Raw genomic sequence first — 20,306 nt, 5'->3', positions numbered from 1 at the left:
CCAGTAGCTAATCTGTTATGGTCAAAGCAAGGTAAGGTTAACAGATGTTTGTTTCTTAAATGATGTTTCTGCTGAAAATGCCAGATCAAACTTGATAGCATTGCTAAATGACATGCGTTTCCACTGTATTATTTCGTTTCCGATTCCAATATATTCTCAATGACCTGGCGTCCTATTAACCGAAGAAACTTTATATGGTAGTTAGTAAGTAAACGTAAAGCTAACTTGGACCCTCTATCATATTTGTCCCACACTGATTCGCAGTGAATATTGACGGATAAGGATGACATCGCTGCAACTTAATGAGCCACAAATATTAACTTTTTTCCACCGACAAATTAAATTCTAAAACATTTTTTTTATGTATTAGAAAAATAAATAAAGACGTTTGAAGTAGTTGTAGGTAGAAATTATTTCCTATTTTAGTGTAAATGGGTATTAAAATTAGTAAAAGGCGCGATACTGCTCGAATCTGTAACGTCTTTGTGTAAACAATGCACGCGCCATTGAGCCAATGATTGACGCCGCATGATATAACGTCATTTGTTGAAGGCAGTCATCTTTTACAGAGATATTAGAAGACTTTCTAATACTCTGTGAAACAGATTGTATTTGCCCCTCAAAATCAGCCGAATAATTGATGTTCAGGCAGCGTAAATGGTTCTGCATTCTTGCTAGTGGAAATGGTTATGTCCCGGCTTGGAGCTAGCTTTTGCCCTCAGTGGAAAGACTACTCTATTGGGATGGCTACGCTACGTTTATAAGATGATGTTACAAATATTCATTAGAGTATGTATACTGGTCTAAGTACATAGTTTATGAAGTACAGGTTTCTCTTACCAAGACAACACAGGGATATACAACAGTTTGGGGTCTGCTGTGGTCCATTCCATTTTGCATATGTGCATGAAGAAGTACTGTGTTAGTCTTAATATACATGATATATGAAGTATGTTTCATTTCATTATAGATATCAAGTTTATGGTCAGTATTTTGACAACTTTAAGCCAACCCCAAGTACCAGCGGTACTGTAGGTTATGTTGTTACTATTAATAAGAATACTGTATGCTTTATCTCTATGAATTAAAAACCTAGATGAAGTCTTGCTATGTCTGTAATCTAGCTGAAGTAAACTTTATCTCTGATTGAAGGATATCTCGTGAATTAAGAGCTAACATATTTAGAGCAGATCAGATGCTCTATTTTTTTAAAATAAGTTTTTGGGGAGTAACCTAACATGGAATGAAGAACGACCTTTCACTTTGGCAACTTGTTAAAAAGGTAATTCTTGTTCATTTGAGAATAATAAACTATAACACATACTTATGGAAGAACAATTACTAATTTATTTGGGCGACGTTTCGAAGAGTATTCTCTCAACGTTTTCAAGCAAGAGAATACTCTTCGAAACGTCGCCCAAATAAATTAGTAATTGTTCTTCCATAAGTATGTGTTATAGTTTATTGCTCTATCCAGTTACTAAATGCCTCTAAAAGATCTTCATTTGAGAAGTTGAAATAGTTTCGTATGGGTTTAAAATGTTTTTGATGATATGAAGATATCTAGAAGGTTCTATAAATATAAAGATTTTCTTAGAATTTTTTTTTTTTTTTTTTTAGGAAAATGCATTTATTTTCTACATAAACTTGGAAAAATAAATAATAGATGTATGAGGTTTAAATTCATGGCCTAGCTCATAGGAGTCAGGTCTCAATTTTTGGGCATAACCACAGCTCTTAACTTGTTACTTTAAATAGCTATTATTATAATGTCAGGAAGTAAGTCTTTTGCTAAATGTCTGTCATTGAGTCAACTGGTGTGGTTTAGATTCCCTGGTTGTACGTGACAAGGAGTATGGTTGCCTGACCAACCTCGTGGGTTTTCTCTGGGTCCTACAGTTTCCTCCCATTACTAAAGACCCCTACGCGCAGGCGAATTATTGAAATAAAATTGACCCATATGTTAGTCCCGAAATGACCTAGTTTGTGTCGTGGACGTTTATTACATTTTATTTTTGGCTATCCAAATATTTTTATATGTCATGCCACGTCTCTCTAATCTTTCACAAAAAATGACAATATTGGTCTTGAAAAAATGAAAAAATAACAAAATTCGTATTTCAAAAGAGTAAAACATCTAGAACAGGGGTGTCAAACTCATTTCGATCCAGGGACCACATGAACAAAAATTTTAAATTTAAATGGGTTGGAAATAAACAAAAAATCTAAAAACAAAGCCAAGAGTCCTTAACACAGGTAATTTTATAGACTGGTTTCCAAATTGTCAAGATACATGTATAATATTGAACACAAAGTTCTCTTGTATTACATAAATACAATAAAGAAGTCTAAGAGCTTTACTGAAACCGGATAACAATAATAAATGATTTCCACTGCTAGTTTCTAAGAATTTTCGACACGTCAGTTTGTTGGAATTTGTTCAATGGGCCACATTTAAACCCTTGGCGGGTCGCATGTTTCACACCCCTGATCTGGAATGTGTGTATGTTAAATTAGGGTGCGTTAGAATGGAATGCTCTAGACAAACTATGTAGTCAAGAAAATATAAATTGTTTTTTAATTGCTGCTGTTCGGTGTACATATTAATATTATTCTATTATAACAAGTTATGTCAGGGTACAATAGTTGATTGTTACAGGTATAACTTTTAAACATGTTCAATTGACGGTGTGTCCACTGATCGTTTACTACATGTATTACTGAGAGAATTTTATATTCTTAAATCAGCTTATCTTTCATAATATAAATAGGGTATAAATTTGCTGTATACATGTATTCCAGAATTCAGCGAAATTCACTTATAAACACTGGAATTCACTTTGCAAATATCAGCATTCCCCTGAAAGTCCTTCCTATTTACTTATATTTTGCATTAATATTAATGATGAATTACTTAAAAACACCAAAAATCACCAGAATTCACTTTAAAAAACATACACATAAGCACCAGAATTTGCTTTCAAAATATCGGCATTCACATTTAAGACCTTAATAATAATGATAATAATAATAATAATCTATTTATAAAGCGCTGAATTATTCAACAAACAATTGGTCAAGAGCGCTATGCTAATTCCTATTAATTAATATTTTGCATTAATAATAAATTACTTTAAAACACCGAAAATCACTTTGAAACATATAAACACCAGAATTCAGTTACAATATATCGGAATTTGCACTTCCTATAATAATAAATTACTTTAAAACACAGGAAATCAACGGAATTCACTTTGAGAAAATCAGAATTCGCCCCTAAAACAATTGTATTTACTTATATTTTGCATTAATATTAATACTAGAATGTATCTGATGTAAGAAATTAAAAGAAATAAAATAAATCCCATAAAAACAAGTTAAGAACTCAATCATTAATACATCTAGCTAGGCGGTTAAAACGATATTTCCAAATGGTCAACTCAGGAAAGACAATGTGCTTAGAACACAGCAGTATTCCATGTAAAATGTCCAACCAAACATTTCTCCAATGTGGAGCAAAACGTTCTCAGTGTACATGAGTAACCTTAGAGAATCCAATAAGTTTATTCGAAAATTATCCCAGTAATAATAAGCCAGTCAAATCAAGTCTCATTAATAATGGTTTGAATGTTTTCATACATAATCCGTTGTAGCATGAAGCAGTTCAGATTGTTAATTGTGAGTTGTCTTGTACCACTAGTGACTAGTGAGACGCAAATACACAGGGGTCACAAAATATAACAACCCATGCTTTCACTATTTCGGATTAATCCATACAGATTATTCCTTAAATCAACACCTGATTTAATTACCTCGTCGGGTAGTGCATTTGTGCTCAAACGTATTGGAGGTTGATTTGAATTTGAATTTCGAAACAAACTATGGCAGGGATATTGGTAATAACATTTTGTTATTGCCACCGCCTGACGACAGGGCCCCCCTGACGATACCCATGGAGGGTTTGAAATAGTTGTTTTACAAAATAAAACAATGAAGATCTGACTGATAGCCATCTAAGTTGATAATTAGTACTACATGTATATACGTTTTATGAATTATTGATTTCGCACCCATAAAAGTCTCTTAAATCAATATCATCCAAAGTCTTCGACATTTAAAACACAAATTGTTTGTCAATTTAAATCAACATTGATGTTGTGATCTTACCAGGAAAAGATGGGCTTCTGATATCCAATATTTACGACAAAATTTTTCCATTTTACCATTGGTACACGAATCGTGTACCACAATGGGTTTCAACACCATTTGTAACAAAGGACTCGAAGAACGAGGGTAGACATATTCCAAAAGTCATGTCATACGGTGACACTATATTCTTATCTGGAGAGCATGCACAATAAATTCTATCGGTGTAGACTGGAAAAATCAAACGCTAGAGATTGCCATTCGTTTGAGTCGTCTGGTAGAATGGTTAGCATGTGCGCGCTGTATCATAAAGTCTGTCATTGAGTCAACTGGCGTGGTTTCGATTCCCTGGTTGTATGTGACAAGGAGTAGGGTCACCTGTCCAACCTCGTGGGTTTTCTAAGGGTCCTTTGGTTTCCTCCCATTGCTAAGACCCATACGCGCAAGCGAATTATGGAAATAAAATTGAACCATATGTTAGTCCCGAAATGACCTAGTTTGCGTCGAGTGGACATTAAACTCCATTTCTCTCTCTTTCTGATGTTCAACCTTATTTCTATAAAACCATATTATGAATTACAGGTGGAGTGATAAATTTTAGTTTTGACAGTTCTCTATGAATGAAACTCGACCTGTTAATTTAACTTAAATGTTAGTCATTCATGCTGTATTGTTCTAATAACATACATTTGTTTATACATGTTTCTACTTGGTATGTTGTAAACAAATAATTAATTGATTTGTCAATCACTCTCAGTCATCAAGACTTTTTATAATGGATGTCTTAATCTGTCTGATTAACGGTCTGGTAGAACAAGACTAGGTAGAGATATTTCAGGTCTTAATCACTATAAGACTGTCAGGCCATAGAACAAAAGAATGTGTATAGTGTGACAGTTGATTTGAGTAATATATAAGCTAAAAGAGGTTCACATGATTAATAACATATACTTTCGCAAGGTTGGGTATTTTAACAAAACTTCATTTATACCACAATATGTTCATCACTGAATAAGGGGTTTGATTTTAAAATCACTTTAGTTCTTGTTTTTTTTTTGAGTTTTTTTTGAAATAATGTAACAAATGTCCATTTGCTATGATATGTCTTTACAGTACATGTATAACATGGCCAAGATATTATACTATTTTGTGTTATATTTTGATTATTGTTTTCAGGAGATATTACTTGGAAGGTTTTATGTTTTTATTTGTGAACTTGTCATTTGATATTTCTATATTTCTTGTATTTTTCAGACTGTATTAAACTGTTCGTTAAAATCAGATATAGAATATTTCCGAGCGAATCCAAAATTTTTGCACTGGAAGACGGACGACAAGAAGTTTGGGCTTACATTTGAGAGTTCGTACGATGCCAAAGCTTTTGATAAGTACATGAGCAAAGCAGTCACAGATTTAACATTTAGTAAGATTTTATAATTCTTTATGTAATTACATAGAATCTGTAGATCTTTATTAATTACTGTCCCCATAATATCTAAAGCTGTTTATAAGTCATGTTTACCTGAAAATAAAAAACACATTACTTACATGTATTAACAGTGAAGTCATTGGCAAAATCTCTTACTTAACAGTATTAACACACAATTCAATTGTTAAGACTGCTGAAATTCCTGGAAGTTAATTACTGTGTTCTGGTAGGAAAACACTAAACAGTCCCTGGTTTGGCCAAAATGAGCCGGAGAAAGATTTCCCAAGTTTCAAGAGTCTAGTAAGAATGTGTGTCTAGTTGTGAACATGGGACAAAAAGATCATAAAGAATAATACAATTTATATATTAATGAAATTCTGTGAAAGAAATGGAAATTGTCCTTTAAAATCAAAACCTGATTTTATAATGCATATTTAGCTTGAAATGCCCCTGGCAAAGTCAGTTACATATCGATCATTATTGCATTTTGTATGAGCCACCTTAAATAAGTAACAATGTACCTGAAATTGGGTTTCAGTCATTGATGAAAAAGGCATTTGGAAACTTTTTCCCTTATCTACCTGGGGGTTGGGGTGGCCGATTGGTTTAGCATATGTTAGTCCCAAAATGACCTAGTTTGTGTCAAGATGATGCTGAACACAATTTCTTTCTCTCGCCTATCTACCATTGTATCACTTTAATTTTATTGAATTCAATGTTATCACAAAATAAATGTTATTTTAAAGTTGACAACATATTGCAGTATGATGATGGTAATTTCTAGATAAATTATTCACCTGTATTTGGTGAAATATTTACACATTGAAATGTAACTGGTTCAGTGTCAATTTGATACAAGGACATTAGAATTTATGTGTTAACATCAATTTTATGATGATACATTATGTAGCAACATTATTCTCATTTTTATTGCCATGAATTTTGATGCAATGCATGTCAAGCTGAAACATACCCTGGTAGTCTTATTGTTTTGTTTATTAGTGTCCTAAGATAAACAATTGATTAAAAAAAATTCACTATTTTTTCAAAATTTACTGTTCTCTTATTCAGATATGTCCCCTGGTTAAATATCAAATATTGAAACTGCGAATCATTCTTTGTGATTGTTAAGTTCTCTAACAAATGTCACCAAGTTGCTTTTTGTACGCCCAAATTGAAATGGGGTTGTATATTGTTGTCACCTCTGTCTGTCAGTCCATCCATCTTTCCCGCGTCCACTAATACTTATTAACATACAGGTTATTTCTTACCAGCTTCATAGTCATGTAATTTTGTCCATTATTACCCATGTATACCAATGTAGACTATTAGATTTAAGGCTGGGGGTGGGGGGCATCAATTGGACACAAAACCAGACCCAACTTTTCCTAAGTAAAAATTTTGTGTAGATTACGTTGCCGAGTGGTAATCAGTTCAGCGTTTTTGATATATTCAGGGTCAAATGATGTCATTTACACTGAAAGTGAATACGCAACCATTCTCACATCATAAAAACCTGCTGATAATGATTGAAACTAATAACTCTTTCAATAAAAATGTAAACTTGCTAAATCTTACCTTTGTTCTTTGTGACCTAGGAAGTCAAACGGTCAAAGTTTCAGTTTTTGCACTAGGAGGATTAAAAGCAATACACGGCGTAAAAAGAACATAGGTTAATTTAGCAAGTGAAAGAGTGATAAGTTTTGACCATTTTCAGCATGTTTTCTAGAATGGCTGCGTAGTAACTTTCAGTGTAAATGACCTCATTTGACCTTTGTCCCTGAATATCTTGAAAACACCCCAACGGTGGACTGTTCGTCACTCAGCATCGTATTCTACGTAAAAAAAAAACTGTTGAAAAATTGGGTCTGGTTTTGTGCCCATTTGATGGACAACCCCCGTCCGCCCCCTCCTCCCCGCTCACTGAGCATCCAGACTATATCTGATTGGTGGATCAAACAATGAGATTTGAACTGCCATTTTAGAGAGATACATGTATGTGTAAGATGTCAGTGAATTACAACATCAAAACATAATCAAACATAATTAACATGTGATAATTAGATAGTTATTTTACCTTGAACTTAACCAATAACTGGTTTTAAAAAAATGAGATTCACAAAAAGTAGGTTAACTTAAGCTCATATAAAGATTTTATGATCCCAATGAATAATAATAATTTTATGAGCGTGGATTATGTCAGTCATCATGTTGCAATGGTATTTAAACTTAATCAAGCTTACAGTGTATAGCAACAGCTTATTGCTGCAATAAATTTTGTTATTATAGGCATACCGTCATTAGTTATGTTTGTCAGCTCAAGGGGCGGCAGCCCATTATAGAGTAGCGGTCGGGTTATCGGCTGTGCTGGATTAAAACCCATAGAGGCCCTAAGCACATAGAAGAATTTGGTGCCCCCATGTAGGATACAATTCAAAATGAAAACAATAGTGAACCATAAACAATCCGTCAAGCACGTGGTTACAATTTTTATACGCCCACATTGAAATGTGGACGTATATTGCCGTCGCCCCCGTCTGTCGGTCCGTTCTTGTGAACGCTCTAACGCAAAAAGTTATCATCCAATTGTTTTAAAATTGATATATGTTGTTTACATTAGTGAGATGAAGAACCCTATTTAATTTCAATAATTTCTGTTTATTACATCTAGAGTTATGGCCCTTGTTTCACTTTGTTGAACCTTGTGAACGCTCTAATGTCAAAAGTTAACATACAATCTTTGTGAAATTTATATGCAATATTTGAATTGGTGAAAGTAAGAAGCCTATTGAATTTCAACAATTTCTGTTTATTACGTCTAGAGTTATGGCCCTTGTTTCACTTTATTGATCCTTGTGAACGCTCTAACGCAAAAAGTTATCACTTGATCTTTGTGAAATTTATATGCATGATTTAAATTAGTGAAACGAAAAAGCCTATTGAATTTCAGCAATTTACAATAATTACGTCTAGAGTTATTGCCCTTGTATGAAATTTATATGTATCATTTAAATTTGTGAAACAGGTCTATTGAATTTCAGCAATTTCCGTCAATAATTTCTAGAGTTATTGTGATTGTAAACGTTTGAATGACAAAAGTGATCATGTGATCTGTATGAAATTTATATGCATTATTTAAATTAGTAAAACGAAAAAGCCTGTCAAATTTCAACAATTTCTGTAGATTACTTCCAGAGTTGAGACCCTTGTTTCAGTTTGTAGAACCTTGTAAACCCTCAAACGACAAAATTTATAATCTGATCTGTATGGAACTGTCTTGTAAAGGCCTCCAATTACCTACAAAGGAATAAATATACGACAACCCTTGACGACCGCTCGGACGATTTAGCTGCTGTGGGCGTATGTTTTGTTGCCTGGCAACCTATCTTTCTGAGGTTTTATACATGTCATTATCAATCTGTTTCACAGAGGATTAGGAATGTCTTCTAATATCTCTGTAAAAGATGACTACCTTCAACACGTGATGTCTCATCACGTGGCATCAATCATTGGCTCAATGGCGCGTGCATTGTTTACATAACACCTTACTGGTTCGGGTGGAATGAAGCCTTTTACTCATTTTAATACCCAATTACACTAAATAGGAAATAATGTTTACCTACAAATACGTCAAACGTCTTTATTTATTTTTCTTATACATAAAAAAAATGTTTTAGAATTTAATTTGTCGAAGGAAAAAAGTTAATATTTGTAGCTCATTAAGTCGCATCGATGTCATCATTATCAGTGACTGTCGCGGTCTAGCGAATATTCACTGCTGATCAGTGTGCGTCATTATATATTGAGACAAAGAAGGTAACACTAAGAAAAGACAAAAATAAACCAATGAAAAACTGATTAAAAGTTCATGATTTATTTTTAGATTAAATATTTTGAATTCGTCATCAAACAAAGCAGAAATAGTGTGGCGCTCCCTTCCTATGATGCCCTAAGCATGTTCTTATTTTCGTGGGTACTGGCCCCTCGAATAGAAAGTCCCTGGTTCGAATCTTGGTGGGGTATAAGGAGAACCGCAAGTATCTTTCATGGAGTAGTGCCTGCTGGGCTGATATGAAAAGTGTCTCGTCGGTCGGATAGGATGAAAAATCAAGATCTACCCGTGCATACATTGGGGTGCATATGAAAGAACTCTTGGGAAGGCAACTTCTTAGGGTAAAATTTTACCCCTTGCATTATATAGCCATTGAAATAAACATTGCCATATGTTTTAGTCTCAAAATCAGGAAGTGTTACATTAAATAGTGTTATATTCCTTTTCACAGTCTACAGATTGAGAATTTGACTTTGGTATCATTCAAAATTATTGAGTTTTCACTCTGAACATGTAAATGATATGAAACCATGTCATTGTATCTCAGTTATTTACCAAATTTTTTAGTTACCAATACTAACTTCTTAGTATAATATAATCTGTGTTATGTTTCAGGTTATTTGAACGGCTGTCCCACATCTAATATAGATAGTGACGATGCTGTGTTTCAGGTTGGTATTTCCACGTTTCTTAAAACTTTATTTATAGCCAATTTAAAAAAGGCCACAAGAAAGTGTTGTTTCTAGAGGTTGAATCATTGGGATATTTATGCGATTTAAATGCACCTGATGTGAATTTGGCACTTGACCCTTGTTGATTTACTTTGTTGCCCCCACATCTTCTAATACCTTGACCAAGTTCAGTAATGAGCATTTTCGCTGATTGCTGGATGCTTTATTAAAAGATGAATGTGCAAGTACCGGTATTGATAATTAATAAGATACAGACAACTTTATGGATACATTCACTAGATTTATTAACTGCAACGTTTCAATGAGGGTACTCACATCTTGTCAAGCAATGATAATGGGGAGAGTACCTTCATTTAAATATACTAACTGTTTTTCTGTGTTTTTCAGTTGATTGATCTTCCACGAGGTCGAACAGGAAGTTCGTCTCAATCAGCGAGTACAACATCTACGACGACGAGTAGCCCTTCCCCGCGATCCCCTACGTCTGTGATACCAGGCTTGCAGGAACCGTTTTCTTTTTCTCCACAAAACAACCATCTTCATCGTGTTCATTACATAAACACTCAACATCCTCGCCAAACTACTACATCCTCTTCTCCCAGTGTTAAAAGTGGTTCGCAAAAATCTGACAGTTTCGAGAGCAGTAGTGGACTGGACGACCCGTGGGTCCGAGGTGACGAACCAACTTCTCTCAGTGGAAAGTCGGATCAGGGATTACTTGATGTTGAACTTTGTAAAGAAGATTCTTACGTTTATTTTGCAAAAAATAAACCGGGAGCACCTCACGAGTACAGCTACCCGAGTTTGGAGCCGACCCAGAAACCACCCACAAAACGCGAGTCAAGCTCCAAACGACAGACTTATGTTTCTCATAATAACCCTCCCATATCTCTGCCAATCAAAATGAACACTAACAAAAACCAGTCGCGGACATTATTGGGCCAGCAATCTAGATGTAAACATTGTAATGAGATATTTTCTGTGGAGGAAAATGTTCGCGGAAGTTGTGAGGACGGGCCTGATCGGGTCACAAAGTGTATAGAATGTATAACGTGTGTTGTATGTGCTCATACCCTGAACTACCATTGTCTATCGGATGCGGATGGTGAATACCATCACCCGTGCCAGTGTGACCAGAATGACAGCGGTAACTGTAAGAAATGGACTGCCATGACAATTTTATCGTTTTTTCTCCCCTGTCTATGGTGCTACCCTCCACTTAATGCCTGCCATAGGTGCGCAGTATCGTGTGGCTGTTGTGGAGCAAGACACAAGGCTACGTGACCTATCCATTCGGATATAACAGATCCCTGACCCCCTCCCCCACCTTTTATTCAATATATGCACGGTATGGAAGTGGACTCCATTTAGCCTTGTTCGATAAATATTTCTTCGGAGTAATGGAGAAACAGTGTGTGAATGAGATGTAATTAAAAAGATTATTTTGTGAGAACACGAATATGTGTGTGATATATATAGTATATATATATGAAATATATAACGTTTTTTTAATTGTCATTTGTTTGTTCATTTAAAGGATTTTTTTTTTTTCATTGTTGATCGAGAAAATGGCAAGTTTTGATATAAATACGCTATTAAGCATTAGGTACCGTACATTTAGATCCCATATATATATATATATATATTTAAAAACCAGTGCATACTTTATGATTTTTGGACACCAACATTGTGGGTTTTTTGATTGGACTTTGCTGCAGGTTGTGTCATGTCTGCTGTCTGCAGGTTGTGTACATGGCACAGTTGTTGCCATTGTCAGGAGATAAAAAAATGTTGCAAGAATCTCATTTTGTACTCTGGTGTTAATTGTATTATAGGCATATCATGTCGTTATACATCTTTTTAATGCCTCGGGCTGACAATGATTGTATTATTACTGTTGGTTTATCATTTCCTAAGTTACTGATTGCAATAGTCTTAAAGATTATAACAATTAACAACCAGCTCAAGAAAGAGGATATAGATTAATTTCTTTTTGTCTATGCACCGTTTAGCAAACAGTCCTCACTGTTCGACTATTAATATACCACAGTTTTATCAAAAGAGGAGCTAACCAATCATCAATTTGTTAACAAAAATACAAAAATAACTAATTTGGTTGAAAAAAATCAATAAAGATATGATATGTAAATTCAGTATACTAATTTTGATTGGTAGGACAAGCCAAGGTATAATATAATCAATTGTCAGCTCCAGGTTAATATGAAGGTGTTTATTATTGAATTTTATTTTTGAAGAAATTTGTTTCATACACTGCTTGTTATGTTAAAACTATTTTGTCTAAAAAGAATTTTTAAATGTGCTAATATTAATATCATCTTTTATTATTATGAGTAGAATATTGCCAATATGACAGAGTGAAAGTTAATAATTTTATTTTATTAGGTAAAGCAATTCATTATAATGTATTCTCAATATTCACCTGTTGCAAATATGAAAGTCTAACAAATAGTAATAATACACAAGTTAGGTTTGTTACGTTTGTAAATTTCCCCAGGTTGTTGTGAAGTGGTATCAGGTGTCATAGAAAAGGGTAAGCATTCTCTGCCTAGTACATGACATTCATCACTAGTTATATCACTTGACTAAGTACAGTACTCGGCAGTTCCAGTAAATAAAATTTTCATGTATTATAGAATACAATTCAAATATTCAAAACACATTATTGACAACTTTATTATTCCTGCTAGTATTATCAAGTTTCAATAAAAACAAATCCTTTAGTGCTATATTAGTTTCATTAATGGGTAAAACTATATAAATTCAAACCTAGGTCTGATTTATATATCCTAATATTTCAAATTTAATCATAGTTCTTCTGTCAAAATCAAAGCATGTTTCAGGACATCCAGAAAAATTCTCTATTTGAAGTGTTTATTTATTATTGAGATTTACAGTGAACATATTTTGGAAATGGGAATTTATATTAAAAACTCTTGTATTAAAAAGATTTACACCCTTTAACATATTTTGAAAATTTAAAGCTGAACTGTCTAAGTGTAATCTTTAGAGGCGTTTAGTAACTGTCTAATTGTAGTAATGATAATCAAGAAAATAATAGGCTTAAAAATATCAGGTCTATAATCTACCCAGCAATTTGTATGTTACAATAATTTTAATGATTGAATTTTGTTCATTTTAATTTGTGAATAGTTAATTTAGTTATGTGATTTTTTGTTATCAAGATTTTGGATTCTACAAACTTGTTTTTCATTAAGGTCATACAAACAAAATATTCTTGTCTTCAGTGCCTATCAATAAAAAAAGGAGTTTTATTTCGTTATTCACAAAAGATTTGACATGAGAGAGTTTAAGAAATTAAGTAGTGAAATTGATGGTTGCCATTTCCAGATAAAATAGTTCATTAAATATTGTGCCATCTATGATTGTCGATAACACTGCTCAGTCTGCCTCTGAATACAACCAAATCTGGTTAATAAAGTTACTTTCTTTACCATGTGGAATATGGACATTCAGTAATTAATAAGTGAAGCTGTTTTTATTTTTTTGAAATATAAACAGGCAAATGGTCCTTTTTATTTGACATGACAGTATCTAAATACCAGAATATTTTTTTTATATGACCTAATTTGTGCCAAATTATATGTAATTAATACAATTACAGATTTTTATTGATTTCCAATTCAAAGTTTTGAAGGAAAGTTGAAGCTATAATGGTTGTTTTTACATTAAGAAACTAATACCAAACCAGAAAACAGTTCTTAAAATTATCACTTGGTTATGACCTTTCCCTGCAGATGGCTGACTTTCTGTTCAATAAAAATAATAAGGATAAGAAATAGTAATAAGAATAGTTAAAGCAATTTATGGTGGTTTTTTTATGATTTTGTTTATTTCGTGTTTCGAATCTGTTAAATAAAATAACACCTGTCAGAGTTGTAGAGAGAGAGAAATGGGGTTTAAAGTCCACTTGACACAAATTAGATCATTTTGGGAATAACATGGTTCAGTTTTATTTCATTAATTCGCTTGCACGTAGGGGTTCGAAACCACTCCACTTGACTCAATGACAGACCTTATGCTGCAACGCACACACATTAACCATTTGGCCACCCACCCCACCTGTCAGAGTTGTAAAGTCACACATTCTCATATTTATATGTAAAATTTATTATGAGATCTACTATAACAGACGACTTTTAGAGGAAGTAAGGATAGGATATTTGAACATATGGATTTTAACTATCAAATTTAATGAAGTAAAAATTAAAATGTAACAGCTGAGCTCTTTTTTACAATTTTTTCATAGGACTGTTGTCATTGTGAATTTTATTCTTGGTAATAAAACAGAGTTTTCCTATTAATGTCATGTAATAAAACAGCAAGTAATTAATAAACAATAAAATGGTATATTGCAGAACAAGAATATAAATAGATATTAAAAGTAATAAACTTCCAAAAACTTAGAGAAAATTTTAGTTTGCAATATAAAAGTTTGTGTAAAAATCTTTTAATGTTAGTTTAAAAAACAAATAAATGTCAATGTTTTTTTCAATATACAGCTAATAAATTTTATTTTTCAAAAGTTTTAAGAAATACTTGTATGATTTGTAGGTTGTTAAATTGAATTTGGTTTCTGTCTTAGAAAAGTTATTGTTATTATCTTAAAATTCTATATAATTGTTGAAAGTCATGGATTATTTTAATGTGTATTATTGCTTTATTAGAAGTAAGTTATGCTAAATGCTGTAAGTTTTAATCAGAAAAGTTTTTGTCAATGTACCAAACAAAGTTTTGAAAATGTATAAATGCACACATAACTTAAAACAGTCGTTATGCTTTTTGGAATAATGTTGAAATTTATCCTGTACATTACGACATGGTTAAAGTTATGATTTCTCGTAACGAAGATATTAAATGCTTAGTAAGAAAATTAATTTTTGATATTTATGTACCAGGACCCTGAATAACTAAAAATGAAATTGGTTTGACTTTTTGATGTGCTTTAAAAATTGTATAAAAGATTTACTTCCATCTTTGGCTGCACAACTGAATTTTCGTAAAGATTTGGATCTCCTGTATATAACACAATATACATTTTGGTGCTCGGACAAAAACTCTGTATGCAATTTGTATATCGATAATTTGTATAATAGTGCCAAGTCAATTACGTGCCAGCTAGGCTTTTACAGGCTGAAGGGAGAGCACTCTCTACTTAAGAAAGACTACCATTCTTTCAACAATCAGTTTTAATATTTTTTCAAGCCAGAATTATTCTGCAGAATTATAACAATATATCTACTTGTATGTGCAATTCGTTTTGAAAAATTTTGTGTTAAGCTAACAAGATTATCAAAGCATCTTTTTGATACACTTTGATGTGTTGAGGGATTGATTAATAAAACAGATTACTGCATATTCAATTGCCAGTAGATATATCTTTCAATAAAAAATAAAGACTTTGCAGTAATGCACGATTTATAGTTCTGTTGCTGTATTTAAAAGTAAGGAAGCTTATTGGGTTGTAATTCGAAACAAGCGGTTTTATAGTTTAGTATTCATTAATGATTATATTTCAGTTGAACTGATTATGTAAGATATTTGCTGTAATTGCTTAATATTGTTTTGTCATGATTAAGCAATGATTTTTGTTCTAAATAGGCTTATTATTCTTGTCCAATTCATTGTATATTACTTACTCAAATTATTTTACAAGACAAAAACAAATTTTATAGAGAAAAAAAATCATGAAAATATTAATTTGACAAAATTAGAATTTTCAGGGTATATGTTGGGTATATTATATCCACTGGAGATAACAATAATATTAATTTACTATGTCAATCTAAAAGAAAAGGGTTGAGATTTTTATTTGGTTTATCAAAAATGTAGCACTATTGCTCAAAGTTCTCGCCAAAATTTATAAAACAAAAAATGCTGGGTTGTGTTTTAATTCTCTACTCTTTCTTTTAAAATCTCTAAATAAATGTAGCAAGCAATATTCTTGAGAAAAAAAAAAGATCAACATCAATTTTTCAAGTATGTGTTCCGGTGCACTTTTTTCATGTGTATGCAGAATTTGTTTTTTTATATGTGCTATTATTATTATAATTAATGATGTTTTTTTTCTAATTGCTGTAAGTACAGATTGCGCTCCTTTGAAAGGATGTAGACTATGTTTATTATTATATAAATAGTGAGATTTATATTTTTCTCTAGCGTTTGTAAGTGCGATGATGAACGAGAGAGAGTGAGTGAGAGAGAGAGATTTTTTACTGATCTTGTGTTATAAATGTATGCATTTAATAAAAATGATATAAATTTGATCTTCAGGTGTTTAGAAGAGAACACATGAAGAGTCGATGTAAAATTATCTACCAATTATACAGAGATTAAAAACAAACTAGAAGATATTCAATCTTGTTAACTTCTCTTTTTATTTTCACACAGAAGCCACAGTAGCTCAGCGAGTAGAGTGCTGGCTCAGTATTTAGGTGTTCACCAGGACTTTCCGGGGCGTGCCCCTCGCCCCCCCCCCTCGTGTAAGTGGTGTAGGATTGAGGGTCTATCAAGGGACAATGTATAGTCATTTGAATGGGATGAAAAACCAAGGTCCCATAAACACATTGGCATGCATGTAAAGAAACCTTGACAGTTGGGATTCGAAATAAGAGTAGGCAGTAGCACCACTGTCCTAACAAAACTTACCACATAACACACTACATGGCATATGCCAGTCTTCATTAGCCAGTCGGTGCTTTAAAAGTAGTATGTTAAACCTCATTTCATTTTACAATTTAGGAGTTCCCCGAGTTTCATCACAGTGTTCTCCGGGAAAGTTACTCTGGATTTTCCATGCTGGTTTAGAGGTTTCCTGGTGCTGTATGGATGGCCATTTCAAAGAATGCTTGACTGATGAAGAGTACTTGAGAAGGTGGCTGTGAGCTCTTAGAGGGGCCACAAGCTAAAAATGCTATTTTTTGTAGAATTTGCAACCATAAACCAGGAAGTTACAGTCCTATATGTCCCCATATTGAAAGGAACCAAGAGCTTTTAACTTTAAAGCTTCATCAAAATTGGATAAAAATTGTGACCTCTAGAGTGTACACAACCTTGGCATTATTACATCTTATTGCACTATTTGCGTATAGAATAGCGGGAAGTTTCGGTCCGATATTCACGGAATTCGAACTCAACCCTAATTCTGGTGTCAAAATGATGTTTTTAAAATCAATTTAAGCTGTAAATGCGATTTTTTTGCACAATCAGGGGCCATAATCCAGGAAGTTAGGGTAAAAGAACAAAGATCTTTGGGATTTAAACAAGTTTCATAAAAATCAGATAAAAATTGTAACCTCTAGATGGTCCGACAGATGCAAATAGCGTAAAAGTATGTAATAATACCTTTACGGTCCAATTTTCTCAAAATTAGAACTCAACCGTCATTATGTGGTTGCCATGCAAGATACGCCAATATTTTGCAAGAGTTCACAGAACGTGATTTTTCGTACAATCAGGGGCCATAATCCATGAAATTTGTTACGGTTCGACATGCAATTTGGTGAGGGAGGACTCCCCCTGGACTCGAAAAATTTTGATTGGTCTCTAGTCATTTTGGCCTATATCTGGGTTTTGGCCCCTGATTTTTCGTACAATCAGGGGTCATAATACATAAGTTAGTTAAGGTTCGACATGCAATTTGTTGAGGGGCAGGGGGTTCTCGGAAAATTTTGATATATATATACATGGTCTCTAGTCATTTTGGCCTATATCTGGGGTAACTGGAGGTCACTTTGCTAAAACACAGAAACTGAGATTTAACACACCAACATGTTATAACATACCAAATTGAAATACATTTACTACCTGTACCTATGTTAGTTTTAGATGTACACGATTTTGTCAGGAATTCGGATTATACTAGTCTGCCTACCTAGAGCGATCGATAACCGCGTGCATGGTCAGTAGTGAATATTCGCTAGGCCGCTACAATCACTGATAAGGATGACATCAATGCGGCTTAATGAGTCTCAAATATTAACTTTTTTCCACCGACAAATTAAATTCTAAAACAATTTTTTGATGTATTAGATTAGAAAAATAAATAAAGACATTTGACGTATTTTGTAGGTAAAAATTATTTCCTATTTAGTGTAAATGGGTTTAAAATGACTAAAAGACAGCATTCTGCCCGAAGCAGTAACGTATTATGTAAACAATGCACGCGCCATTCAGCCGCATGCTGTGACGGCACGTGTGAAACAGATTGGCCCAGAATAGGCTCTGATTACCCGCTGGGTCCATGACGGTGACGACATCCTCAAACGGAACAAGGACGGGCATAGGCCTACATCACCCATTTGGCCAGAAGCCTATACCGTACCTCCGCGCGACTTGACAAGACCTCAGACCCCCCCCCCCCCCACACACACACAGTGTTTTAAATATGACGTTTGCTGCTAAATACGTGTTCTTAGTGTCTAAAGCCATTTACGCAATGCGCTATTCAGCATTCCGAGTAAAGGGAGATAACTATTTTAAGAAGGATAACAAATTATGGATTTGCCTCCCTTATACTTAGCATTCCACAACTTTTGTGGCAACATCTCTAAATTTGAAACCATTTCAGATATCTCTTAGTCATACCTAAATGATGTGCCGATTAAACTTAACCATAAGTATTTCGGCGAAACGTGGTGCATAGAAAAGAAAAAAAAAGAGAAGGGTTGGTCCTAGTTGGATACAAATGGGTTCCTAAAAACCAAGGACTGAACTGAAGGAGTATAGGCCTACTATCAGTAGCTAAAAACCAATTTTGTTTGGGGGCGTGGGGGGGGGGGGGGCGGTCGGATGGCCGAATGGTTAGCACGTGCGCGCTGTATCATAAGGCCTGTCATTCCGGCTGTAGCCAACGTGACATGCCTTACAGTTACAAGGAGTAGCCGTCTGTCCAACCTCGTGGGTTTTCTCCGGGTTCTCCGGTTTCCTCCCACTGCTAAAGGCCCCTACGCGCGAGCGAATTATTGAAATTAAATTAAACCATATGTTAGTCCCGAAATGACCTAGTCTGTGTCGAGTGGACGTTAAACCCCATTTTTTTTTTCTCTCTCTCTCTCTCTCCCAATTTTGTTTGAAGGGAGGTAACTACAGTTTAAGCGGATTTTCTCGTTAAATCCCGTCATTTTGATGAGATAATTCGAGATTTGTCAGACATAAGCACTGAAAACGGAAAGAGACAATTTTAATGAATGTTTTAACATATTAGTTTTGAGAATATATAAAAGATACATCAGGTATTATAATTTACTTATTTATTTATTTTTAGAAACTATTATTTACTTGATATGTCATGATTTTATGCCTGTAATGAAAGTTCAGACAGGATGACCCTCCTACTGCACTAGTCCGAGAGTGAGATTAAAGGACAATGTTACAGTTCCCCAATTTTATGTTATAGGCCTACAATAGGTTAAACAGATTCCACATATAATTTTGAAGTTAACATCTTTCTATGGTTGACTCACAATGTCAAAGATCAAGTTCGTGATCTGACGCAAATGCAGGAGACGAGTTATTGTCAATTATTGAGCGAGGGAATACTAAAAGATACTCTGAGGATGATGATCGAGTTTCGTCTCGTAAATGACAAGTTTCTAACATTCAAGGTTGTTTTGGCTTTCCCAAACTCAGCCGTAATGATAGTTTGCCTTAACTCAACTACATTTATGGTTCACCCAAACTGATGTATATATTATATTCTTGGAGCGCACATGCTGTTGGCCTATATAACTTAAGAGTAAGAGGGTTAATTAGCTGAAGTGGGGGGGGGGTGTTATTGCACATCAGAAAATGAGACATAGTCGCTTGTCCAGCAGACCAGTTGATTTTATGGGAATAGGCTAGCAGTCCAGGTGATTTTATATATTTTATAATGTTCTGATGGAGTTGTCGATGGTAGATTTTAATAGCCCTTATTTAACATTACTTCATATGGCCGATCAATTATTAAATGGGACGGCACCCAATATCTAAACCAGGGATCTTAATCGGCTGTTTTTTGTCGGCTTTAGCCGATTGATCTTTAATCTAGCCGATTGGTAAAACAATGAACCGGCCACTAAGGTATCACAAATCAATCTACTTTCGGCCGATTTACAAAGAATTAATTATCAGGCCGATTGTTAAAACAATGAACCAGCCACTAATGGTATGATAAATCAATCGACTT

At 33.9% G+C, this 20,306-nt stretch overlaps 2 protein-coding genes across 2 annotated transcripts in view; both read left to right on the top strand.

The window, feature by feature from the left end:
• The window catches only part of LOC126821003 (sprouty-related, EVH1 domain-containing protein 2), a 38,420-nt gene extending 21,929 nt beyond the window's left edge, over window positions 1–16,491 (top strand). The window contains exons 3-5 of the mRNA XM_050549242.2: window positions 5,401–5,569; window positions 10,023–10,078; window positions 10,487–16,491. Of these exons, the coding sequence (XP_050405199.1) occupies window positions 5,401–5,569; window positions 10,023–10,078; window positions 10,487–11,383 (1,122 nt within the window). The 3' untranslated portion in view covers window positions 11,384–16,491. The remainder of the gene's footprint in view (window positions 1–5,400; window positions 5,570–10,022; window positions 10,079–10,486) is intronic.
• Window positions 16,492–19,266: 2,775 nt separating this feature from the next.
• Window positions 19,267–20,306, top strand: part of LOC126821849 (RAC-gamma serine/threonine-protein kinase) — a 38,342-nt gene continuing 37,302 nt past the window's right edge. Inside the window, exon 1 of the mRNA XM_050550378.1 lies at window positions 19,267–19,371. The gene's annotated coding sequence lies outside the window, so the exon portion shown is untranslated. The remainder of the gene's footprint in view (window positions 19,372–20,306) is intronic.

Source organism: Patella vulgata, chromosome 5 (genome assembly GCF_932274485.2).
Source record: "Patella vulgata chromosome 5, xgPatVulg1.2, whole genome shotgun sequence".
Lineage (NCBI taxonomy): Eukaryota > Metazoa > Mollusca > Gastropoda > Patellidae > Patella > Patella vulgata.
Note: the sequence above shows the minus strand (reverse complement) of the source record. Positions and strands in the feature narration are given on the sequence as shown.